The following is a 26,936-nucleotide window of genomic DNA, read 5'->3' on the forward strand; positions in this document are numbered from 1 at the left end:
GTTGGTGTAGGTGACACCCATAGCATCCAGTGCGGCAAAGAGCAGCTTGGTATATGCATCCATTTGGATCTTCAGGTCGAGTAGAGCTGTTTCCGTACTATGGTTAGGGCGGAATCCTGACTGACGGTCCCAGAGTAGTTGGTTGTGTTATAAGTGGTTTTTGATCTGGGAATATGCTATTTTGTTGATAATTTTCAGGAGAAATGGGACAGTGGTTATGGGTCGGTAGTTAGTGGGGATTGAGGGGTCCAGTGTTTTATTTTTTAGGAGGAGTTTTACCCATGCTTTTATGATACTGGCAGGAACTAGGTTTGAACTGAAGGAAGCATTGACAAATTTGGTGATGGGGTGGGGGCGCATAGTTTAACTAGGTGGGATGGGAATTAGTCTTCTTTACAATTGGAGGCTTTGAGTTCGGCTATTGTATCTAACACTTCTTTATTAGTAACTGGGGTGAAGTAAAAAGGGGTACATGAAGGGGTATTGGGAGTGATGGTGGCTATATTAGGAGTGTTTTCTTTTTGGCAAGGAGTGTTTTTTTCCGTCGCTTTTTCTTTTGTAGGTGCATTATTTTAGAGGCTAATGCATCTTGTATTGTAGTTGCCCATTCTGAGGTGGTTATGCATACTGAGGAGGCAGCTGACCCTGTCAGTGGCCCCTACATTAAGGCAAAAATCCCAGCAACAACCTATTGTAATTAGAAGAATGAAAGAGCACCTCAAAGATTGAGTTTATGGGAGCTCTCTTAACTGAGTTGATAGAGAATGTTGCTTTCTAACTACTTCTCCCCACCTCGCTATGATGTCAAATTGAGGCTATTTGATCCAAATGTTATTGTATTGATATTACCCATAAGATGTATTTTTGCTTGTTATCTGTAATAAGTTTTGTGAAGAGACGGGGTGACGCATCCTTGCTTCCTGGCTAATCTGATGACTAGCCTTCACAGCCTGCCACTGCAAGGACAGGGAGTGAGCTGGGGCTTGCAGCAGAGGGTTATGGTTGTCAGGCAAAAGGAGTAAGAATGATCAGTGCTAGCGCCATGCAAAGAGCTCATATGTATAAAGAGGCTGTTTCCTGCATTGATCTAGTATTTGTCCCGTCCAGCCTCATAATACTATATGTTCATTTAGTTTACTGTAATTGGGCACCTGTATATCCCAGACATGTATGTTACAGGGCAGGGTGGGTTTAGGAGTAGGGTAAATAGTGTAAATAGAATGGTCACACTGGCAGACTACCACATCTTGGACATATGGTTGCAGCTAGGAAACTTGGATCAGGTGTTGTCAATACATTTGTTGTCTACCAAAAGAGGCCAGCACTGCTTTTTACTGGAACTCCCAAAGCCAGTGTATTCTCTTCTGTCCATTGGCATTACGTTGGGCCAAAGATGACTTGCTAGTTTTAACAAAGCATTGAAGACAGTAATGTCATTTTTATTGTAATCTTATGTGTTATTTATGGTCTGTTAACATTAGTACCCTCTTTATCCATGTTATCCATTAGGCTGATGTTGACAAGAACATTGAACTTTTGAAAAGGAAGGAAGAGGAACTCACTGCTGCTGTGGAGAAAATGGAAAACCAATCTGAGAATAACAGTATAGATGAAGTAATCATCCCCACAGCACCACTTTACAAACAGATCCTCAACCTGTATGCAGAAGAAAATGCCATTGAAGATACCATCTTTTACCTGGGGGAAGCTTTGAGACGTGGAGTTATAGACCTGGATGTGTTCCTTAAGGTAAATCCAAAACACTTTAATGCAGAAATAAAAGCATCTGTTTGAATAATAACAGCGTGAAAAGCCTCATTAGCAATATGATTCCTTCCTTCGGAATTAAACATTGTTTGCAACATTCTTGCCTGCCTTTTATATTTCTCGCTGAGGACACAGATATTCTAAACCTTTCATATCAGAAAGTCTTGATTTTATTAAAGTGTCAAGGTGAGTAAGCTGAAAAACTGAAGAAAAAAAGGTAAGGTTTTGACCTGTGTATCACCCAAATTCTGTGGAAGTAGTTAACATTAGGATCCAAACCATGTGACTTTCACAGCCACAGATTGGCTCCGTTATTCCTGGCACCTCCCGTCTGAGTCTGCATCTTTGATGCAAGACATGCTGCAAATCACTAAAATAGGCATTCTAGCATTCTTATTCGGTCTTTGTCGTCGGGGTATTGATCTCTGACCATTGTATGAGCAATGGCATTACCCTTGCCAAAAATGTGAATCCCTTAGTCTGCAACGGAGTACCTGAGTACAAACCGGGCCAAATAACCTGTTCTTTCAGTTTATGCTCAGAGATTCTACAATCACATTTTTGCTCACTCTGCCTTAGCGGAAAAGAAATGGCCATTTGCAGATCACTCTGGTCCAAACCACAAGGAGAGCGCAGCACTAAAATGCTTAGCAGTGATCCTCTGTACAAGGTAAACAATATCAATCCCAGGCACGTTTTTCTACCTCATTTGGGTGTCATGGATATTTATCCACTGGTAAGGCACAGTGATGTAAAATGGGATTATAGACTCTACTTAGTGGATGCCATCCAGTAGAATAGGTCTGGTGTTGCTTATTGTCAGTGGAGGTACTTATATTTTTGGAAATGGTCAGTACTCTGTTCATGTTAAGCAACTGTTAATACCTGGGGCAGTAATCTGAGACAGCCCAATACCTTTGAGCAATCTACATGCCAATGTGGGCTCCCCTTCTGAGCTGTATTCCATTCAAGTTACTGGTCCTTAATCAAATGCACTTTTTGGGACACCAACCCCATGTTATCTCCTTGTTTATATTCAGTACTACAGGAGCTTTGTGTGTGATCTCATCACTGTTTCCACTGCCCGTGTAACTGCTGGAATTAAGTATTAGGGCTAAAGGTAATGCTCATGTTAAGGATGTGACAACGTAATAAAAAACTTGTGGTAGAAAAGAGAAGCTGGGAAAGGGGGTTTTAAGGGAGACTTGGGCATAAAAATATGCTTTCAACAAAACGAAAAGACAAGCTTTTAAAGGGCTAGTAATAATTCAGGTTCAGCATGTTGATTCAGATGAATGCATCCATTAAACATTTTACCTGTATATTTTCGTTGTTTTGGGCAAAAACTGACACATAGATATGAGATGTCAGATATGTTGCTAGAGTGATAGGAAACCGGCGTGCAACTCTCAGAGCCGATTAATGCACATACTCCTCCTGGGAGGCTAGTATGGTATCCAAATTGAAGTGGTTATGTAGAACCATAATATGCAAGGCTACATGTTCACTGTAGATCAGGATCAACAGCCTGCACATTTTTTCTCAGTTTGGCAGAGCACCTAATCCGGCTGTTGTATAACTCATACAAAGTTGTCCCACCGTGATTCTCTCGTGTCATGGAGCAGCAGGCTATCTGGTGTTCTGGCTAATGGCAAATAAAATATAACCTGAGCCAGACCAGTAGATTGGAAACATATCATAGGTGTACCATGATAAACAGTATTACCATATTCCATGAAGAACACTGCATCGAAGAAGAAAGGGATATAATGTATTGTAACATTCCTTGAGCTTAATGGGGTATAATTTCTTTTACTAATGCCGGATGCTGTTGTTGGCATAACAGAGGAAGCCTTTCGCATTGGCCAATCTAATGGGAGCAGATTTCTTTTACAGTTCATAATCTGGAAGGAAATTTGGTAGACCAATGAAAGAGTATGAAACCATGACCTAACTCCAGTCTAAGTGAAAAGTCTGAAGTCCTCACAGATACCTCCCTCCCTGGATCTAAAGGAACAGACACATTTGAAAATCCAGAGTATGTATTGAGAAAGCTGAGCGCAAACCCAACAGGGAAAGGGAAGGAGATGGGGTTACACACACCTACGGACGTAAAACAGAAAAAGTCTGATCTGATTTTGTTATTAGGAAAGGAGATATCAAAATAAGGATAGGAAGAAGAGACCCATTTATAAAAGGGGAAGCAAACAGTTCAATGTCAAAACCATGCATGTCCCATTAAGGAAAACACAGGATCCGAGACGATTCTTAATGAAAAGGAAAGTGTAGACTTCACCAAAGTCAAGCATACCTCCGCACAGCTCCGCTACATGGCGGAGACAGTGCTTTGGGCATATGAGCTATTGTGGCATGTATAATTTGGGTTTCTTGCGAGAACACCAACAAACACTGAAATACTCGTACAGCTCACTTTATGTATTTTCTGTGGATGGTCCAGCATGACAAACGATCGCCAGTTACACCTTGTTGAGACTAGCAGAGTAGGTGCGGTTTCGAATTCTCCATGAACTGAATATTTTCAAAAAAAGAATTGAAACAACATGATAAAACAGACCATTATTTGATCAGGCTAAGGTTCATGTGAAATAGCCATATTCACTCCCTACATAGAACTCTATGGTGTAATGCATGAATGCAACTGCTTTCAGACCGTAACAGGTCAATTTTCTCTCAGGTCGGTTTTCAAGAGTGCTGAGTCAGAACAGAAAAAGAGTTTAAAATTAACAAAGACAAAAATGCACAACTGTCTCGATTTCTGAACTGATCTTAAATAAAATGTCTTTTCCCAATTGGCCAGGGGCCCCCAATGGTTATGGGCGTGTCTAACCAGACTAAGAAACACTCTATGGAAGTCGCAGGTGCAATGGTTCTGGGCCTTTACGGCACCATAATTGTTAGGTGAAAGAAACAAAGAACTTCAATTTGGATTAGGTCATATAAGGAGTCCTTTATTCAATAGCCAGAGTGCTGCGAGAGATGGGTCCTGAATGGAGTTTTCCCAGGAACTTTGAAAGGGGCTTCCCCTGCCAGATATAAACTTTATTTTATATGTTTTTGAATAGTGATTAATACAATAACATACTGGAAAATTCTATGACCTCACTGAGGCAGTGCCAAGTGAAGGCATAACAACTCAATTAGTTCTTTGTTCTTCATTATACCTTAGACATTCAAGCCTGTGGGCTTTGTCAGTGGACAGATCACCTTGTGACTGTGGTGGGGTGTATTCGTTCAATATATTGTATCTAGGTCTTTGAAGCTAGCAAGGCCAGTCAGTCAAGGGAAACTATTTTGTTATAGATCATTCCCTTCCCTTTCTCAAGTGAAACAGAACTGCATTACCAATTTTATAACGCTGCATAGTCAACCATGCAGTTTATGTATATATTTTCATTTTCCTTAAAAGCCCAAATGGTTTCATGCCTCTTCCGGCTAAGTAAAAGGACTGCAATTTACATGACACTAGAGTTCTTTTTTTTCTTCAACGGTGTTACATCCCTTTTTGCCCAGATTAATTGTACTTTCTTTTACCTTGAAAGAATGAAGGGTGTGCGTTTCGCACAAATCATTTATTCTATCAAATAAGTGTATTCAGACAGGACATCATAGGGAGGTGTGTTCATTTTCAAAAGGTTATTTACAAATTAATGTGTTTTATTACTCAAATCAATGGTAATCAATCTAGTAACCTCAGAAAAGATTAGTATGAATTACTCAAAATAATGGTGACCAATGAGGTAACCTCTGAAGACTGAAGGAAATAGGATGCCCTACAAGAATTTTAAGATGTGACTCCGGGTTTCACACAGACATGGAGACGGTAGTTAACTTGCTCAGGTTTACTAAAGGCTACCAGTCATCTTTATTTTTCAGATTCATTACAAATTTAAGTAGCAACAAAATGTCTTTAATTATCTGATAATGGACAGGACGTAGTGCCAGCTCCTGTCATTTGCAAATGTTGCCCTGCAACGTGTAAACAAATAACGTATGTGTAAAATTTAGAATAAAATGGCAACAAAGGATGTTTAACAAACCCTTTGTATTCATGCTTTACAAACGGAGCAAGAAATATGAAAGAAAAACCTAATGCACAAATGAAAGAAACCAATTCATTGAGGCAGTACGTGCAGTGATAAAGGGGTGGAATATGAAGCCATATTGGACCAGGCCCCAATAAAATAGGCCTAATTCTTCCTCAAAATGGGTGCAGGAGCCAACAACCTTTTCCATCAAAAACGTATATAGTGTGGTAAAATAGCTCAGGAGCAACTCATTTGCACTGGGAAAAAGACTGAAACTAGTGTTCGATCCCTGACCTAGGTACTATATAAATAACAAATAATAATGCAAATCTAAAACTGTGAATACAAAAATTGTCCCACACATCATAAAATGACATGCCACTACTCTAAGCAAATGATGGTAGTCCATAAGTGTGTAGGGTTAGTATATTGGCAAAACAGATGCATATAAGTATTGTTCCACAAATGCCATCATCCCCCTCTACATTCCAGGGCATTGGGTTTAGTTCACAGTAGGTAGTGCACCACTTATGAGCCAAAACATTGCTAGTCTCTAGTGCTAACTGTCGCCATCGGAAAAGGGGACCAACAAGATACTTCTTTGTACCACAGTGGCTAGGTGTGGTAGTCAAATGGGTTACAGCATAAAGAAATCACTGGTGGTTAATCCTTTTTTAACAGCACCTTTTGCAGTTCTTTTCACCCACGCATATTGATAGGGGACACAATTGGGCCCCTCTCCAACCTGGTGAATAACTGAAGAGTGGCAGGCATCTCGCATGATTCATGTGTTGGGGAAGATAGTGTAGGGCTCCTACCCTTAATTCATTTCTGTAAAGAAAGGGCTTGAGCTATGCCTTTTGGCTTAGTCGTAGTTGTTCCCAGACCTATCAGTTGTGTGGCCGCAATTTAATATAAGCCCTATCAAGTAACTAAAAAGTCAAACTACATATGTAGTAAGTCATTACATTTAACAGGTTCCAACACTGGCTTGAAGGTGTGCTTGTGACTTGGAGTCCGGAGATATGGTGAAGGAAAGATGTGCTATGCAGCTTCCCTTTTGACATAAGCAATGCCGTTTTGTGTAGTGATGCTAATACATTTCAAAGTTATAAAGCCATGGACTAAGGTAAACTCTAGAAACCGTTTTACAAATGAAATGTTCTTGTTAATTGCCTGATAATTATGTATTTGTTCTTCTTTTCCCAGCATGTACGCCTCCTGTCTCGAAAGCAGTTCCAATTGAGAGCACTCATGCAGAAAGCAAGAAAGACAGCCGGTCTGAGCGACCTCTACTGACTCAACTTGAACTTTTCTGAAAACCAACCTCTTTGTAAAAGTGATGGCACTGTTTTTTTCTCATAAATAAATAGGTTCCTGAATTAAGTTGTTACATTCTTAAATGTAAGATATTTTGATTATACTTTCTGTATTCTTTTTATACATATATGTATATATAATAACTTTTACTAATGCACTTTTATTCTAGGTAAATATTTGTACTGGAATACAGGGAAGGTAAAAGGTGTGCAATGTGTACCCTCTCACCTGATTGAGGCCCGAGTTGATTATGTGTACAATGCAAAATAAATGCAGACAATGTGTTACCTTGTAGTACAATGTTTTGTTTGTGTAGTGTGTTTTCTGAGGTTTGTGAAACAGTTTAGATGTGAATGCTTTGCATGGGCGATCTAATGTTTGATCTGGAGTATTGCAAGTTGTTTACTTCCAAAGCAAAAGGGCGTTAGCAGGGCATTTTCTGCCACTCTTCCCTGCCCTACGTGTGCAGGTGACCATGGTGCTCTGTTTCTATGTCCTTAGATTGTTTTTTTTCTGCTGTCTGGCGGTCGCTTGAATTTGAAGACCAAAAAACTTCAAATAAGACTCTCCAATGGAGTGTCAGTACCAAGTACCATGATCGCACTTCAACATACAAATCCAGTGGACATGACCCCTGCCTGGCATAGAATCGGGACAGATAGGGGATTTTGTTTCATGTTGTTGAGAATGCCTGCCTTTGTCCTTACAATGACATTTCTTAGCTGCTCCAGCTTGCTCTCACCAAATGGAGAAAACACCATTTAAATGTTGCCTTAGCTGTACCTCTGTTTTCTTGGAAGTATACCCATAAGGTGTGTGGCCACTGCCTTCCAAGAGACCATGATGATAACGCATGCTTGGCGTGTGAATGTTTCTTGAAGTCTAGCAGTGTGAGGAAGGGGACATATCTGACTCCGAGCAGCACTTAGATGAGAGTACCACTGACCTACCCTCGCAGGCAGCCTGAGAGACAGGCATGGTATCAGGAGATGACACAGACAACAAATTTAGATTTAATAGTAGCCTTTATTAAATATCAGGATGGTGTAATGCCTAACATGCCTTAGAACTATGGTGGGAATGTCCCTATCTAAAGAAAACTAAAGGAAATCTGGGACTGTAGGTCCAAATCAAAGTCTGTCTGCGTCAAAACCTATGCTTGCCCTCACATCTAAAACTAAACATGGTGTGGGGTTTCTCTTAGCCAACACAAAAAGCGTTAAAAAAAACAAGTCTCAGCAATTCTTGGTTCAATGTTCTCCTTGGATTCCCTATCCCAAGTTCAACACAGTTCCAATAGTTACTTGTTTCAAAAAGGTCATGCCAGGTCTTGAGCTTCCCTTCCCCAAGTTCAATATAGTACAGGTCACACGAGTTCTTGGGGTTCTCTTTCCCAGGTTCAATATACTACAGTTCACATGAAAGGGGAAAAAAAGGGTCTTGAGGGTCCCTTCCCCAAGACAATGTTTCTCAGTTCCCTTACCCAAGATGTCACTGTAGCACTTTTGCTAATTCGATTAATTCAATGTTCAATATCAGAAAGCAATAGGTCCACTTGACCCCCCTTCTAGCTTGCTTTACCAACAGTTTCAAAGTTCTTCATGGTTCACTTCCAACGCCCTTTACTTGCTTTCATTTAGGGCTCGCTGGTCTTGGTGCAATTGTCATGCCACACGGTCCACCCATTACAGGTCATGCAACCATGAACCCTAGACCTCTCTTTAGCTTGATTTGTGATGTCTGTGATCTTCACAGTGTGGTAACTCTCTGGTCTAGGCAAAATTGTTGGACCACATGGTCCACCCATTACAGGTCTCGTAACCACAAGTTCCCTTAGCTTTGTTTGGCCGCTTCACAGGCTGTTCTGCCTTGGGCTTTTGACTTTGCACACTTGGATTCTCCTTGGTTAATGTAACACTCTTTTGCATCAGTCTTTGCTTTGCCACAGAGTGATGACTCTCTCTCACATTGGTAGTTAAAATGTTCACGTGTTTGCTCAGTTTTCCATATGCTTTAACTCTGCTAACTGTGCTGATATTCAATATGTTAGTTTCCCTTTTAAATGTTCTATTCAATAAGGTCTGATGTTATCCAAATATCACTTCATTCAGTTCAGTATTCAATATTGTACACATTCACTTGAACTGTTAATTGTCTGCGGTCCCCTGGGAGCGCTCCAGTCTTCCCGTGTCCTTTGACACTTACCAGCTCTCCGCATTTCCCCAGCAGTGGTTCCTGTGGCTCCCGGTCATCTCCTCGGCAGCGGGTATGCAGAACGCTACATTTCGTCAGGCATGTCCTGACTTTACTTCTTGACTTCTCGCTCCACAACTGACGCCGACCGCGTCATCCTTCACCCGGCTGGTCCTGCAGCTTCAGCTGTCTCCGTGTCTCGGCACAGATAGTGTCCCTCCCTCATCAAGTCGGCAGCCGCAGCCAGTTTGAAGGCTTGCGGTCCTGCACCGACCAGCTGTGGGTCCTCCGGGATCGATGCCGACGTCTCAGTCTCTTCCCAACACAGCGGTTCTCCTCTCCTTGCATTTTTGGGCCTCCTCCTTTTATACACCTGAGCCCTATCAAGGGTCCTCAGGTGTGAGTCATGGGATTCTCTTGCCTGGCCATAATTAATCCAATAAATGGGACATGGCTGACCTTCAGTATTGCATGTCTCTATACTGCTCTTCTTCATCCCAGTACTAGAGTGGTGTTTGTAGTAGGAAGTATGCATTACTCTTAGTTGCGTCTTCCTCTTCTCAGTACTTAGTGAGTGCTCACTGAGAAAATGAGGGCATGAATGAAAGTAACCCATGAAGGATGAGGGAAGGGAGGGTGTTTGTGTTGGGGAAAGAGGGATACTATGTCTCGTCATCCGGCCCACTTTCCCCAATCCCTAAGGACCCTCCACTCAGGTGATCCTCCCTTGCTTGTCCACCCGCAGGGTCAGGGTCCAAAAGCGATGGCCCTTTCCTGGCCACCTGAGCAGAGGACCCCTGAGGAGTGGTTGTTAGAGGGCCTTCAGGTTTCTCACAAGCCCCAGAGGGTCTGATAGGAGCTAGCTTAAGGAGAACACATCTGGCCACGATGAGGCTGCATCACACCTACACACAAAGCCCCCTCCAAAGCAGATTGCAAGACCTTTTGACATGGCACTGAGACACCTGCAAACACATCGCCGAAGGCTTGGAGTTGACGTCAAATCATGGCGCTTATGGGTCAAAGAAGCCATCTAAACCTGGTGCTGATTCATATTCACAGGTCTCGAAACATTCAGCTATTAAAACTTTGGTTTCCTTCATCGCCCAAAAGCACAAAATAAACGCTCCAATTAAATCTGCTCCTCTCACGCCAAGTGCAAACACATTATTCACAAGCAGAGCCGTCATTGAGCTCATCCTTGCAGGCTAAGGGGGGTGTAATATATTTACTCTGACGAGGCTCAGAATGAGGATGAATCTGAAGAAGAGTTGCAGGAAGATGAAGATACTGGAGCCCCTTCTAGTCCTCGTGATTTCCCTTTTGGGGAAAATTTTGTTTTTATGGAAACTGTCCAAGGTTGCAATCTTCCTGCAGGAAAGGCGCAGCTGGATCCAAATGAAGCGAACCTGCCCAGTAGATGCCCCCTCCGAGACACCTCTTAAGGCACCAGGAATAGACTTTGTGCCCAGATGACCTCTGAGGATGAGGACGACACTGAGAATGAAGAACCACATGGATGAAATGATCCAGGCAACCTATAGTGTTATCCCATGTATCCCGCAGACAATAATGAACCACCAATTAAAAATTCACCTAAATCAGATCAATGCTGTCACATAGCCCTATTATAAAGAGCAGCACCTCAGTTGACCATCAATACTCTGGTGAAACTGGGGAAGAAAATAATTTAATTTAACATTGTCTTTTGCATTCAACTGTGACTGTCAAATTTGGGTGTGTTTTGCATTTAACTTTGTCCATTGATTGTAACCTGCTAGCCCAGTGACTGTTCCATACTGCTGCACTTGTATACTCCCATGACTGCTGCCTCTCTACTCACCCATGGCGCTGTCACTCTTATCTACTCCAACTGCTTTTCTATCAACTATCCTTCCCTTCTCACTAAGTCTGGGAAGACATTTTTTAAAAAGGATATCTTGGCCTCCAACCCAGGTTTCCCCATCGCTGATACCTATTCCAGCGCCTCTTCCAGACAGACCCTCACTGACATCCTCTTTGTCGTTCCTTTGCCAGACCAATGGTCCCCTCATATGATCTCTGTGCTCTGTCCTGTCTCCTCCTCTCCCATTAATGGTGGCACCTGCTGGGAAGTCCTCATGGATTCCTTCGACTCCAGAGTTATCTTTAATATCTACCTAAAAGGCACTATCATGCTCCAAGGCCCTCAGGCCAATCTCCTCCTCTTCGATAGGCAGTTCCCTCACCTCATCAACTTCCTTTCATCTCCGGCTGTCCCCTCCTCACCTCCTTCGGCCTCTTTGCCCTCTTTGCCCTCTCTTCCCTCCTCCATCCCACTTCGGGCTCTTTCCATACCTCTGCAGGGCGGACCTCTGATTTGTTCCCCTCCCCGAAAGGTCTTTAAGGCTGACAACCTTCTTTATCTTGCAACTCTCAACTCTCACTCTGCTGTCAAACAATCCTGTGACATCTGCCACCTCTTGGAAGAACTGGACCTTGATGGCCTTGGTCTCACCGAGACCTGGTTCACGGCCAGCTCTGTCACAAGGTTTGACACTCTGCTCCCTGATGGCTTCAAGATCCTCTCCGCGCCCAGATCCACCCGGCCCAAGGGGATGTAGCCCTGATCTTTCCTGAGTGGATTCCTGCCACTTTCATTCCTACTCAGACTTACTACTCTTTCGAATGCCTTGTCTGTAGGCTCTCTCTCTCTCTCTTAGCCACTCTCTTACTGTTGCTACTCTCTAACAGCCCCCTGGCCAAATCACCTCTTTTCTCTTTAAGTGGGCAGACCTCTCCTCCTCCCTCCTGGCCTCAATCACTCAACTCATCCTCCTTGGGGACCTCAACATCCATCTTGATTCTCCCTGCTGCTCCTCTGTGCTCTTTCGGGCCCTCTGCAATTTCCTCTCCCTTTCTTACCATCTCCTCTGGCAGGACTCACTCTGTGGGACACACTTGATGTCTTGATCTCCTCTGGCCTCCCCCTTTCAATCCCTCAGACCGCTCCTCTCTCCTGGTGTGACCACACTGCCTCCTCTCCTCTCATCTCGCCCTCTCTTCCCCCCCAAGCCATGCCTACCCCAACTTTGCCACCTACCTTCTCGGACATCCGGCCCATGAAGCATGTGCCAGTTGAGGCTTTTGCTGCCACCTTCTCCCCCCCCCCCCACCCCCTCCACCTCTTGCTGACTGACACCCTGACAGAGCCCTGTCCCTGCTCTACTCTTCAGTTTCTGATACTCTTGATGCTCTTGCCCCTGTCATGAGGATCCATTTGAAGTCCAAAGCCAAGTGCAATTCCTGGTTTGACTCTGACCTAGCTACACTTAAACGTAAGTGTATGGCGGTTGAGAGGAATTGGAGGGCTGTGTGTTCATCCTCTGACAAACTGGCCTGTCGCCTGCTCCAAAGGCAATACCAACTCTGTCCTCACCAAGAAGAGAGTCCACATTCAAACCAGTCTCTTTGCGGCATCTAACAACTCTTCAAAATCTGCAAGTAGCTGGCCAACGCTGCTGCAGTCTGTACCCCTCCGCTTTCCTCCCACGCTCTTTGCAATGCCCTTGCCTCTCACTTGATTTCTAAAACCCAGGGCATCCTGTCCACCCTCTCCTCCTCTCCCCCTCCTTTCCCCTCTCTGGCTGTGCTTGTTGACTCTCCTTCAGCCGCCTCCCACCCTCTTTCTCATCCTTTTCTCTTTTCTCCCCTGATGAGGTCGCTAGATAAGTCCGATCTATGAAAGCCTTGTCAAAGCAGGTTCATCCCTGTTCCTCTAAAATCATCAAGGACCACATTGATACCCTTGCTCCAGCCCTTGCTGATTTTTGCAACCTTTCCTTTGCCTCAGGATACTTCCCTTCCCCTCTAAAGCACTGCCTTGTGCATCCTCTTCTCAAGAAACCCACAGGTGATCCTTCTTGTCCGGCTAACTATCGCCCAATTTCCATTACTCCCTTTCTGGGTCAACTCCTGGAAAAGCAGGCCATCTCTCAGTTTAACCCTCATTCCAATTCTGTGGGCTCTCTCCACGACCACCAGTCTGGCTTCAGATCTGCCAGAAGCACGGAAACTGCTCTCCTGAACATCCGTGAAGATCTGCTCTCCAACCCTGACTCTAACGTTCCCTCTGTTCTCATCCTACTCGATCTCTCTTCCGCCTTCGACACGGTCAATCTAGGTATCACCGATCAGGCTTTGGCCTGGCTGACCTCTTTCCTCTCTGATCGACCCTCCCAGGTCCAACTTGGGCCCTTCCTATTATCTATCTCCCTCTCTACCTGTGGTTTTCCCCAGGGGTCTAACCTCTCGCCCAGGCTTTTCAACCAATACCTGGCAACTCTCGCCCACTGCATTGCCATTTTCTGCTCAAATTTCCAGTGCTACGCTGATGACATTCAGCTCATTTTCAGGCTGCCCTCGGTCACCTCCTGTCCTTCGCTCATCTCTGATTGCCTAACTGCCATTCAAGATGGGTGTGCAGCCAATGATATTTGTCTAAATGCCAACAAGACCGAGATCCTCCTCACCGGTACACCTTCACCATCCTTTACCCCTCACTCTCTAGCTGGCCTCACTTGGCTCCCCTCCTCTCCCTCCCTGCGAGGGTAAGAACCTCGGGTTCATCTTTGATTCCATACTTTCCTTCTTTACCCACATCTCTGACGTCTGTAAAAAGTCAAACTTCCTACTGCACCTCCTCAGAGGTACTCTGCCTTTCCTCTCCTTCCCCCAGAAGCTCATTGTCTCCCAAGCTCTGGTTCTCTCTAGGTTGGACTATTGTAACAGCCTCTTTCTAAATCTACCTGCCTCTACTCTCTGCCCTTTACAACTAATCCAGAACAGGACTGCGAAACTTGTCCTTGGCCTCAAGCCCTGGGATCATATCTCTCCAGGACTGAAATCCCTTCATTGGCTCCCAGTGGATACAAGGATTACATTAAAAACCCTCTTCATTGTCCACAAGGCTTTCTGGGGCCTGGATCCAAAATACCTTCAACTATCCCTCCGTAAATACCTCCCCTCTTGAGCTCTTCGCTACTCTAACTCCCTCAGGGTCAGTCGTTTTTCAAGGAAACGAGCTGTCGGTAGATCTGTCTTCGGCTGGGGCCTCCCTTTAGAACAGCCTCCCTGCCACTCTGAAACTCGAGGAGAACCGTCTCCGATTCCAGAAGAACCTTAAGACCTTCCTCTTTGCTTCTGCCTTCACCCCCCGCCCCCCTCTCCCCTGCTGATTTCTCTCACTGCACCGTGCATCTGGCCACCCTCTGTCCTCCGGGCCCAGGTACCTGCTCACCATTCCACCCTCCTGCATTGCCTCCGGCCCACGCCTTGCACTGGGGTCTGTATCTGTACCCATACAGTCCCCCACCCCCTTCTTTTCTTCTGCACCTCCCAGACATACCCTGTTTGCTGCCTTAAACCCAGCACTTGATACTTGCTGGCTGCACTACCACCGTCTATTACCTTCATTATTTATTTTATTTTTATTTATTTATCTGTTTCTCCTCCGCACTTTCCACCTCTCCCCACTTCCATGCACTTTTCCCCTTTCCTTTCCCAGGCACTTGCGTGTTCTCAGTGTCACTGGTCCTAGTAAGATCGTTGTTTTGTTCTCCCTTGTTCCCCTCCCTTGCCCTGTCGCGCTCTGAAACAATTGTGTACGAGCGCGATATAAATAAAATATATCATATCGATTGTGAATATGCTGAGAAAGCGGCATCATACTGCACTCAACTTTATTTTTAATCAACATTTTCTTTTAGATTTATTTATTTATCCACATTTGTAGAGCGCACATCAGCCCTTAGGCATCGTGGCGCTTGTTACATAGGTGAGCATAGCTTAGTTACAGTAGCAATATATGTACATTATGATCAAACAACTTTTCTTTTTGGATTATATACATGCATTATTCACAATTTTTACAATATACAATAAAAGGAGAGTGGAGGAGGGTGTGATGTTGGTGTGCAGATATGAGGGGTGCGATTTAGTTGAAGAGCACTGTTTTCAAGTTTCTCCGGAAGGCAGGGAGCGAAGTTTCAGCACGGAGAGCGGTGGGGAGTGAGTTCCAGAGCTTAGGTGCTATGTACAGGAAGCCTAGCCCTCATGCTTTAGCCCTGCTGATGTGTGGGATGATGAGTTGGTTGGTGTAGCGTGTTCTAGTAGGTCTGGCTGAAGTTTCTGTTGAGGGTTTCTGATGGATAGGAGGGTGCTGTATAGTTGATGCATTTGTGTGCTGTGGTGAGGATTTTTAAATGAATGCGGTCTTTGACTGGAAGCCAATGGACAGACTGTCTGACTTGCGAGATGTGGTCTCTTGGGATGCTGAGTGCTGCTCTAAGCGTGTTGTTTTGGGTGATTTGGAGTCTGTTTAGGTTTTTAGTGGAGGTGCCCGCTAAGAGGCCGTTGCAATAATCCAGCTTGGCACCAATGGTGTCTCTGGCGATTGAGAGGCAGTTGGACTTAGTTAGGAATGTTTTAATGGCATTGATGAGTTTGGTGCTAAGGGAAGATGCAGAGGCTATAGCATTGACTTGCTTATTCATAGAAAGCGTGGCATCAATGTACACCCCTACAGTTTTGACAGCAGTGAGGACGGGATGATGGAGTTGTCGATGTTAAAATTGGGGTAGAGGCTGTCTAGTTTGTTTAGAGCTTTTTTGCCCCAGGATGAGGATCTCTGTCTTATCTCCATTGAGGCATAGACCTTTTCCGCCATCCAGGCCTGGATGGTGGCGTAGATTTGGCTAAGAATGGCCGCATCTTGCTCATATGAGCCTGTTAGTGGAAGGAGGACTTGTGTGTCGTCCACATAGTTGGTGTATGCGATCCCAAGTGCATCCAGCTTATCGAAAAGAGGCTTAGAAAAGAGATTGTAAAGCGTGGGCGCAGTACAGGATCCCTGAGGGGACACCACAGTGAATGGTGGTAGGTTCTGCATTTGCTATGTTTGAGAACTTTCATTGCTCTTCCTTCTAGGAAGGAGGCGATCCAAGAACTCGCCTGACTGGAGAATTGTGCTGCTTGAGTGAGGTGAGTGGTGAGGGTTTTATGGTCGACCAGATCGAATGCCGCCGATAGGTCTAGGAGAAGAAGAGCTGGCTTTCCTCTGTCTAGGATTTGAGTAATTAGATTTTTTTAGATCTAGTAGGGCAGTTTCGGTGCCGTGCCCTTTGTGGAATCCTGACTCTTTTTCCTAGGACATGATTATTCTCCAAATGAAGTTGGATCTGATTGTGGGCCGCTTTGTCCAGTATTTTAAAAAGAAACGGGATGGTAGTTATGGGCCGGTAGTTGTTAGGCTGGGCCGGATCTAATGTAGGCTTTTTCAGGAGAGGTTGCACCCAAGCCTCTTTAAGAGTGGCAGGGACGACGCCTGTTGCAAATGAGGAGTTGATGAAAGCCGTGAGAATAGGTGCAAGGGGGTCTGCAGTCTTTTATGATTTTGGGAGAGCAGATGTAGCCCTTTCAAGGCGAAGGTTTGAGGTGTTTGAGGATGTCTATAACTTCAGGTTCTATGACCTCCTTAAAGGAGAATGTGGGTAGGTGTTGTAATTTAGGAACAGGCAGAGTCTGTGTAGGTCTTTTTTGTTGTTGAAGTGCTTTGAATTGTGCTTGGATTTTATTTTGGAGGAGGTCTATTTTATTAAGCATAGCCGCTTGGATACTTGTGCACCATGCTTCATCCTTAATGATTTCGTCTGTACTCGTGGAGGGGGCTGTGAGTTCCTTAAATATGGTGAACAATTCTTTGGTTTGTAAGTTTGCATTAGATATTCGGAGATTATACAAATTGGACTTAGCAGAAAATATAGCTTCTTTATATGTCAAAGCAGCCAATTTAAAGCTGTCTCTATTGTCGTCACATGGGCTGGATTGCCACCTTTTCAGAGCAAGCTGTTTGCACGTAGTGTTAGTAGTTCACCAGTGAACCATGAGTTTGCGTGGAACGATTTTTTTTCTTTCTTGCATTCTAGAGGAGCTACGGCATTTACTACATTAGAGAGGGTGTCTCTAAAGATATCCGCTAGGATGACATGGTCTTGTGCGAAGGGCGGTGCTAGGCCCGGGACGTTCAGGAATGGCCGGATATCATCAGCTGTGAGTTTTTTGGAACTTCTAACTAGCGTGGTAGGGGCAGCCGTGGTGGTTTTGTTGCTCGGGGATGTGGGGATAGTAAATTGAATACAGTTGTAATCTGTCAATGGAAAAGCCTCATTGGACGTGATAGAAGAGTTACAGTTGTGGTCCACAATCCAGTCGAGAGTGCGACCTTTGGTGTGGGTTGGGCTAAGAATTTTTTGGGTGAAACCTAGGTTTGAGAGATCCTTGGTAAGTGTGTTGGCGGCTTTGTCATTGGGGTCATTGAAGCCTAAATTTAGGTAATCTATGAGCAGCGTTTTGGTGGATTTTTTGAGGTTGTCGCTGAGTATGTGGGTGAGGTGTTCCTGGAAATCTGCAATGGATCCTGGTGGCCGGTAAAGTAGATAGATATTGATGGTGTTATTCGGTGAGAGTGATAGTTTCACCAATAGATCTATGCTACCCTCCCATGGATGGGGTGTGGACCTTATTGATAGGGTATCTTTGTAGATTAAGGTTACCCCCCTCCTATTTTTCCTATCCTGTCTGAGAATGCTGTGTCGTGGTGGCTGGGCTAGGGTTCTAGCGGGGCCCAAAGCCTTGTTTAGCTATGTTTCAGTGAAGCCTCGAATGTCTAGGTCTTGACTGAGTATGAGATTGTTTATTTCCAAGGCGTGGGCGGTGAAAGAGTGGACATTTAGCAGAGCACATTTGAGGACTGCGGATTGAGCATTGTTGTCTGGTCGCATTTTGGTTAGGCCAGCTTTGGGTGGTAGGTTACAGGGCATGGTCTGAGGTGGTAAGTGCTGAGAGGGGTGGGGCTATGTAGATTTGTCTTTGTGCGTAGATGGCATGGGTAGGTGCTTGGGGTCTCTCATTGATGTACGGCAACAGAGTCTGGAGATCCTGTGAGTGGTGGTTGTGGGGAGGGAGAGAGTAAGCGTCGGCTTAGTGCGAGTTCTGAGTCTTTGATGTCTGGTGAGACAGTTGGGGGTGAATGTGGGGGTGTGTGCTGGTATCATGGTAGTGTGTGAGGCGTCAGCTAGGTCTGTGCTGTGCTCAGTACTGCGAAGAGTAGTGAGGTAGGGTGATGGTTTATGCGTGTGAGCAGAGTGGGTGTTGGTGGGTGGTAGGTGGAAGGTATGAAAGAGCGCCAAGTATGTGAGGAGTATGCAGAGGTAAGTAGTGTGTTGTTTAGGGAGAGCGTTTCTCTTCATAGTGTGGGATGTTGTGGTGGTAATGTGTCATAGGATAGTGTTGCAGCAGTAGTGAGCAGGCAGTTAATTCAAAAGTAATAGTATTTCACAGGCGCTTAAATGGTGCTTGATCAGTATTTGGCAATGGCGTTCCGTTGATAACGCACAACAGTTCATGCATTACAAGCAATCTGAGAGATATCAAGTGAGACAATATACCTATTTTGGGGCAGTTGAAACGACTCAATAATTACTAATAATGGAGAGAGAACACGTGAGTATGCTGGTATGGCTGTGTCAGCAGAGAGCATACCTACAGTAAAGTCAGTAATGTTAGTTAAGATGGTATGGGGGTGTTCCAATGCACTGCTCTATACTTGGAGGCCATCCAAGCAGGTGCGTGCAGATAGCAGTCTTTAGCAGTGGTCGAAGTGTACAAAAAGAAGTAGTGGAACTATGTTCCCTACTGGCCTGCACCGCTCCCTACAGACCCCATCGCCGCGCGCCCTCCCATGCACAATAAAAAACCCCAAAAACATGTGCCCGCTCTTTAAGGAAACGTCCTGTGCAGTGCACTAAAAGTGCAAGTTTCAACTTCTTCCTACACTTTTATGTTAAAACAGAACAGTTCAAACAGCTAGAACTTCAAGGCACCGACACAAACAACCCAACAAGATCAGTCGCCCTGAGAGAAGAGCTACAAAGATTCAGGAACGCCGCCGATCGCGAAGTGAAATTCCTAAACCGCGACAGATTGGTCAGGCAATACGGCGAGGGGCAAAAACCGGGCGCTCTTCTGGCAAACTTGGTCAGAGCCGACAATAAACTGCCCCCGATAGAAGGGATCAGGAACAAACAGGGACAAATGGCCCACACCGACGAAGACATGGCAGAAGAATTCAGGCTGTTTTATCAAGAACTCTACAGTACTAGACACAACGGAGACCCAACCGCCGCAAGGGAGTACCTAGAGGATACTGAACTGTACTGGGTCGAACAACCCCTGCGAGAACCGCTGAATGAGCTAATCACTCAAGAGGAGATTATTGATGCCATAAAATCCCTCCCGAACTCCAAAGCTCCCGGCCCAGACGGCTTAACCGGGGAGTTTTACAAAGCCTTCGCACACACCATCGCTCCCCTTCTGACGGCAGTTTATGAGGAGTCGTTGGAGAAGGGATCCCTCCCCCACTCTACCCGAGAAGCCAACATCATCCTTCTGCACAAACCAGGCAAACCATCGGAGGACTGTGCATCATACAGACCCATCTCCCTCCTCAATCTCGACAACAAGATACTCGCGAAGGTACTTACCAACAGACTACTACCACTGATGCCCACCTTGGTACTAGCAGATCAGGCAGGCTTCATACCGGGCCGCAATACAACCTTTGGCATCAGGAGGCTGTTCAGCGTCATCGAAGCTCTCGATCCCTCAGCTCAAGCAATCGCAGTCCTCCTCGACGCCGAGAAGGCATTCGATTCAGTGGAATGGCCGTTCATGTTCTCCGTACTCACCAGAATGGGGCTGGGTGCGCGCTTCATCAAACTTGTTTCTCTATTGTACAACAAGCCACGCTCCAACATCATCGTAGGCACGGCAAAATCCGCTCCCATAGAGCTCCAACGGGGCACCAGACAGGGCTGCCCGCTCTCAGCACTCATCTTCGCCCTGATAATGGAACCGTTGGCCTCCAACCTAAGAGAGCATAGACAACAAAGAGGGCTCGTAATCGGACCGCACAAGCTCATTACGTCCCTCTACGCAGACGATGTGGCATTGCTCATTCGGGATCCCGAAGAAAATCTAAACCCGGTCATGAGGGAGGTAATCAAGTTTGGAACAGCCTCCGGCCTGAAGGTCAATCCAGCGAAGTCCATCATATTCCCGCTGACCCCTACTACCAAACCATTCGCGGATGACTTCCAGTTCACATGGAAAACGTCCAAAGTCCGGTACCTGGGGGTCCATATGTCCCTGAGTTACCACGAGGTGTTCCGCGACAACTACGAAGAGGTAGTCAAGTCCCTCCAGGAAAAAGTGACGCGGTGGAAGTCCTTACCGCTAACGCTCTGGGGGAGAGCTTCCCTGGTCAAGATGGTGATTCTTCCAAAACTGTTGTACCTATTCACCAATATCCCTATACTGCTACCCCAAACCTTCCTGAAAAGACTAAAGAGTATGGTCCTTGAGCTGCTCTGGGCAGGCAAACCAGCCAGAGTGGCGCACGCAACGTTGACACTCCCGGTGATGAGCGGGGGCCTCGCCCTCCCAGACCTGGAGAAGTACTTCTGGGCAGCCCAGGCGCAATTCCTCAGCCATTGGTACGCCACCCATACAATCAGACCTCACGTGCAGGTGGAGCGAGCCCTGGCTACCCCAAACTTGTTAACAGCAGTCGTCTTCAGCCAAATTCCCGTCCCCAACTGCACCATGAACGCAATGCTTTCAACGTACAAGGTCTGGAAGAGACTGGCTCAAATATACGGGGTACAACCTCGATACTCTCCGTTATTGCCTGTAAAGTTCATCCCAGGAGTTCCACTGACATCTGAGAAAGTATTTCACCAGTGGGTTGACAAATTACAAATAAAGACCCTGGGAGACTTCTTCACGGAGGACGGCTTTATAACACCACAACAAGCAAAATCGAAAGGCGGCAACACCGCACTTGACACATTCCTATATTTCAGGACCAGGTACACTCTACAAGCTCTCTTGCCAGACTTCCCCCAACAACCCCCAACCTGGCAACTACTCCACAATGCCATACAGGCGCAAGGCGAGGGCAAGCTGGTGTCGCAAATCTACAAATCCATCATCACAGACACGACACCCAAACTTACTCAGGCAAAGACCAGATGGGAGAGGTCCCTACACATGACCATTCCAGAGGAAGATTGGACCTACATCCTGAAACAGACACAAAAAATAGCTCTCAACTCTCGCCTTAAACTAATTCATTTCAACTTCCTCCACCAGACCTATTACACACCAGCAAAAGCTAACAGACACCACCCGGAGGCGGATGCGAACTGCGAGAGATGTGGGATGCAACCAGCAGACTTCGTCCACCTCGCATGGGAGTGCCCTGAAATAACACCCTTCTGGAGCCGAGTCTTGGAGACGACAGCAGCAATAGTGGGTGAGGAGATACAACCGAGCCAAACGGCAGCCTTACTCGGCATGACAAAATCACTTTCCGCCCCGTCAAGGACATTGGCAGGACTCCTGTTGACACTTGCCCGCAGGAGAGTGGCTATGGCCTGGGGTCGAGGCCCCCCTCCAACAATCCCTGCCTGGCGCAGGGACATTCTTTACTGTCAGGATGTGGAAACGGACTTTATTAAGTCACTACCCTTACATGCCCGCCCACCTGACATCTGGGGCCCGTTAGTACAATTCCTGTTAAACGAAGCTGAGGAGACACCTGACATTCGGCCAGGCACCCCTGGCACAGGAACAAGCCAGCTGTGATGACACAGAGCTAACAACACCGGCCACATGTCTCAAGTAACCGGAAAAAGACTGCACACCCATAGGAGTCACAGGACTGAGCGGGGGGGCAGGGGGGAGGAGAGGGCGGGGGGGAGGTAGGACATGGCGCAGAGTTAAAACCACCCTAATGTGGGTGCGTAGTTGTTTAATATTTTAAAAATCAAAAATAAAGGTTTTAAAAAAATAAAAAAAAAAAAACAGAACAGTTCCGGAACTGTTTCTTTTTAAAATAAAAGTATAGGAACGGTAAAACGTAATTAAAATAATTATAGGAGTACCGCTCCCGACCGCTCCCGCCCACTTCGACCACTGGTCTTTAGAGTATGCAGAGCCACCTTCCGTTCGTGAATGGGAATATGGGCTAGGCTCTGTAAGCGAGCCTTACGACTGTGGAGGGCAAGAAGGGAACTTGGAGCTTAAAAGAGTAGGGCGGTCTTGCGGTGGGGGGTCAATTAGGCGCTGGGTCTTACTGCATTATGTTTATTTATTTTTTATTTTTATTGGTTTGTTACAAACCTTTAAAAAAAAGACGCATAACATACAATCATTCTAATAAATTTCCTCTCAAAGAAAGGGAAGGTTACACACTTAATTACAAGACACGATGAGTAACTTGACTCGAAGATCACTTAGCGTCTGTTATGGAGAATTTTCTCAATATACTCCCAAACTCCTATGATCATGCTTGTTAAGCTATAGCACTCTGTGACATCTTAATTTCATTTTCTGCCTTTGCTAATTTAACATTTTTTCAAAAAAAACATTAATTCAATTGTTAGACTGCGATCCGCATCTTGATATGACACTCTCCACCAATCAGCCGACATTGTTGATTTTGCCACGATGAACCTTCCCAAATGACTAGTGCGTTCTTGTCTCATTTTTGAACAGAGAACTGTTAAAAGTTTAATTATTTTCTCCACATAAGCGACAGATTAAGGACGATGCTCCCTCTTTTGCTCGTATTGTTAAGATTTCTCTTGTGTAAAATTGATTTAATCGATACTTCATGAAGAGGGCCCTGTGGTCGCAGTCTGGAAACTTGAGTAAATAGGCCTGTGGATTGTTTAATTTTCTGGCCTCGGGCAGTGATGTTTCCATAATTCTGTGGGTCCTTCGTGTATCACAAGTATCAATCCCATCTTAGGACCATAGCAATGATTTGACTTTGGATTGCAATGCAACAAGTCTCTGCTCGCACTTATGTTGCTCAAGATTCTTTCACAACGAATAGCCCATTAAGTCAAGACACTATCAGCATTACCAGACCACACCTCTCTTAGGATGTTATATTGTGGCACTGTTGGTTCTATGGTCATCTTGCGATATTCAATTAGGGTAGTCCACTTTATTATTGCATTAATGGACAAGCGACTAAGCTCATATCTTATACATGCGGTGGGTACACCCATCGGAAGCCGCAATACTTTGGACCAGAAAGAATGTTCTAATGATGACCACAATTTCTCTGGACAACCTAGGGCACAGTGTGCTCCATGTGTAATGGCTGGGATAAATTTCATTTTATAGAAATCCATCACTGGTTTTAAGGAATGTTTGCCATATTTTCTGCTTATAATGCAAGCCTGAGCTGTTTGCATTTGTCCTTTACTTTCAGGGCCCAGGGAGTGTCGTTAATGCTGGAACTGATGCACATACCCAGATAAATCGATTGATTTACCACCTCTATTGGTTCTTTACCAATTCTCCAGACACATTTTTTTCCCCACACTGGTTTTGCTTTTTTGGAGATTTTGCAGGGTCAGAATCTCTGATTTTCTTGAATTGACACATAGGCCATTTTGTTGGATATATTGATCCAATATGCTTAGTTTGCGTTGAAGTCCTATGGAGTTAAGTCTATAAAGGACTAAATCATCCACATACAACAGCCAGTTTACTTCTCTCCCATTGATTTTTGGAGGAAATGTATTAGCCTTCGTGTATGCTTCACCCAGGTCTGAAATAAACAGGTTAAATATTATTGCAGCAAGAGGACAACCCTGTTTGACTCCTCAGCAAGTTTTTATTGGTTCAGATAGGGATCCTTTTTTGATTCATCCTAATTCTTATTACAGTGTCTGTATGCACGGCTTTTATGGCCAATAAAAGACTAATTAGACACTTCCAGCCCAACAATTTTTCCCATAATAATTCCCTGTCGATGCTGTCAAACGCTTGTGACAGAGCCACAAACGCAAGGTAGATCTTTTTATTTGTTCTTATTGCATTAATTTTCATTATATTCAGGATCAACGGGTTCAGACGACATCCTACGCCTCTGACAAAACCAGATTGTCGGTGATCCAGATGGTTATTCGATTCAATCCACTCCATTAGTTGTTTTTGTAGTTGGATAGCGAATAGTTTGCCAAGGACGTCTAATAAAGCGATGGGTCTGTAGTTCGTGGGAACTGCTCTGTTGCCTTTTTTGAATATAGGAATTACTATAGCTGATTTCTAGCTGGATGGAATCATAGCTTAATTTGCTATTGTTGCAAATAAGCTCATAAGGAATTCGGACCAAGCTTTGGGATTTTGCTTGATTATGAAGTTTGTCAAACCGTCAGGTGCAGGAGCTCTTGAGGATGAACAACGTTGGATGCTCCGTACAATGCTTTCTTTATCAAAGTGTAGGTCCCATTTGGTCAGCCTAGGTAGATTGGGTTCCAATGTGAGGCTTTTTTTTTGTACACAGTTTCAAAATGTTTAATCCAATCTGCTTCACTCACCATATTTGTTTGAATTGTGCTTTGCTGACAGTTCACATTATTTATTAATTTCCAGAAATCAGAAGAGTTCTTATTATTGAGTTGCAAGCATAACTTCACTATCCTGTTGGTATAAGATGGACTTATGAGACAGCCAGTTTTTATATTTTTGCTTGCTCACTTTTTTTGCTCGCTGTTGCTGGTCGATCTCTAGATTGATATGTTGTCGCATTTCTTTGCGCAATTGAAGTTTCCTTATGACAATTTACTGGTCATAACAATGACTGGGTTTGAACTCGGATCTTCTTAAGCCATTAGCAACAATTTTGAACTGCTGCAATAGACAGGTGTACTCAAGTTTATTGTCTGCAGGGTCTTTCAAGTACTTATGGTATGAGTCAGTAAGTGTTTTTACTTCGAATGGCTTTATTTTCAGACGTGTTCAATTTGGCTCTACTTCAACCTGATTTGGCCAATTTTCTGGTGTTTCAGTTACTGGTGATAGGAGAGTTAGTATTAGCTTGCTGTGGTCACTGTTTGGGTCATCGGATATTACCAGTGACACTGCAAGCCGGCTTAAACTTTCCGAAATGAAGAAGTAGTCTATGGTAGATGACAAAGACCTGTTTTTCCAAGTTTTTTGAGCTGGAATGTCACCAGGTATATTGCCATTTACTATTGTTATGTTCCTTTCTTCAAGAGCCAAACACCATTTAGAGGCCAATTTTTGCAAAATAACTGATGAAGGGAGCTCTTTCGTGTCTTTATGCAAGCCAAGTTCAAATCACCACAGCATATTATATTAGGGGTTTGTTGCATACTGTTGATATCATCAATTATATCCAGGACTATCTTCATAAATTTGTTTGTGCGAGCCTCTTTGTGGTGCCAATAGAGATTGAGGATGTTCAATTGACTTTTATTTGCTTCACCCTTAATTTTTACTTCGACTACGCTGTGCTGAATATACAGTGTATGGTTTGTTGCACTTATCAATTTCCAGCCCGAGTTTTTCTTGACCATCGTTACTAGATCAGCTGATGGACGTCCCTTTTTTCTTGTTATGGCTGGATTTATTGCAATCTCGTAGTCATCAGAAATTGGACAAAGAGTCAACCATGTTTCTTGTAAGCAAATGAATGTTTGCTCCACCAACCAGTTTCTGGAATCTTTAAACAAATGGGTGAAGCCTCTAGTTTTCCATGACAAAATGCTCTTATTTGGGCAATCCAGCCCATGATGGCATTAACTGGAATGTCCCCCCAGGACTCCTGCAAGCCAGTTCCAGTTGTTATGTTTGTCATTTTCGGCAATGTTTTGTGGAGTGAGGTTTTCTATACTCGGGGGACTTGTATTTCCTTGAATTGTGATTTTGATCTTTTCATTTTGAAGGGTTTTATCTTCTTTTGATGTGACTTCTCTGATATGCTGTTCTTTAATGTCATCGCTTTTGAAAGTTACATTGCACTTAATTGGTATGTTTCTTTCTGGCTTTTGCGCACTCTTTAGATGAGAGAGCTACATTTTTTACTACAGATTCCTCATGAATATCGAACCTCAAAGATAACAAAAGGGGAACCACATTCAATAGGAGGTCGCAAATTAATCTGGAGTCTATATGTAGCCGGACTTTGTCATTATGGTGTTCATTGAAAATGTCCACCATTTGTATGTCATTTGACTCAATGGAGCGGAGGCCTGGAACATGATGCAAAAGCCGGAGGACATTATTTCTATTTAAAGTTAGCCCATCTTTTGTATCTAGAATTCGCTCCAAGATTAGCATATATTTTGCTGATTTATTTCAGTTTTTCCATTTTTTGGGAGTCTTTTTGCACCAGCTTTCCACAGTTTTTATTTTCATTGGTTAGTATTGATTTAAATTTGTCTTTGTGCGTAACGGGATGTCTGATGTCATCCATATTTGAGCCAATGTAAACCTCTTTCGTCGTTGTCTCTTCTTGTATTTTGTGGTTCATGAGTAAACCCGTAAGGCTGCTATCATTTGCAGCTTTTAGGGCTTCATTCAAAATGCCCGCTCTCCTTTTTTTCTGCCATGGTCACAAATTTGATTTCTTTGTCACGCATGGACGATTTATATTCCTCTGAAGGTGAAACTAATTGACAGACTCTC

The 26,936-nt window shown here is 44.5% G+C and overlaps 1 protein-coding gene across 1 annotated transcript in view; it reads left to right on the plus strand.

Annotated features, from left to right (window-relative positions):
- TSG101 (tumor susceptibility 101) overlaps positions 1–7,420 on the plus strand; it is a 586,297-nt gene extending 578,877 nt beyond the window's left edge. Inside the window, exons 9-10 of the mRNA XM_069623783.1 lie at positions 1,510–1,749; positions 7,023–7,420. Of these exons, the coding sequence (XP_069479884.1) occupies positions 1,510–1,749; positions 7,023–7,112 (330 nt within the window). The 3' untranslated portion in view covers positions 7,113–7,420. The remainder of the gene's footprint in view (positions 1–1,509; positions 1,750–7,022) is intronic.
- The last annotated feature ends 19,516 nt before the right edge of the window (positions 7,421–26,936 follow it).

The sequence above is a fragment of the Ambystoma mexicanum genome, chromosome 11 (assembly GCF_040938575.1).
Source record: "Ambystoma mexicanum isolate Mex_15411 chromosome 11, UKY_AmexF1_1, whole genome shotgun sequence".
NCBI lineage: Eukaryota > Metazoa > Chordata > Amphibia > Caudata > Ambystomatidae > Ambystoma > Ambystoma mexicanum.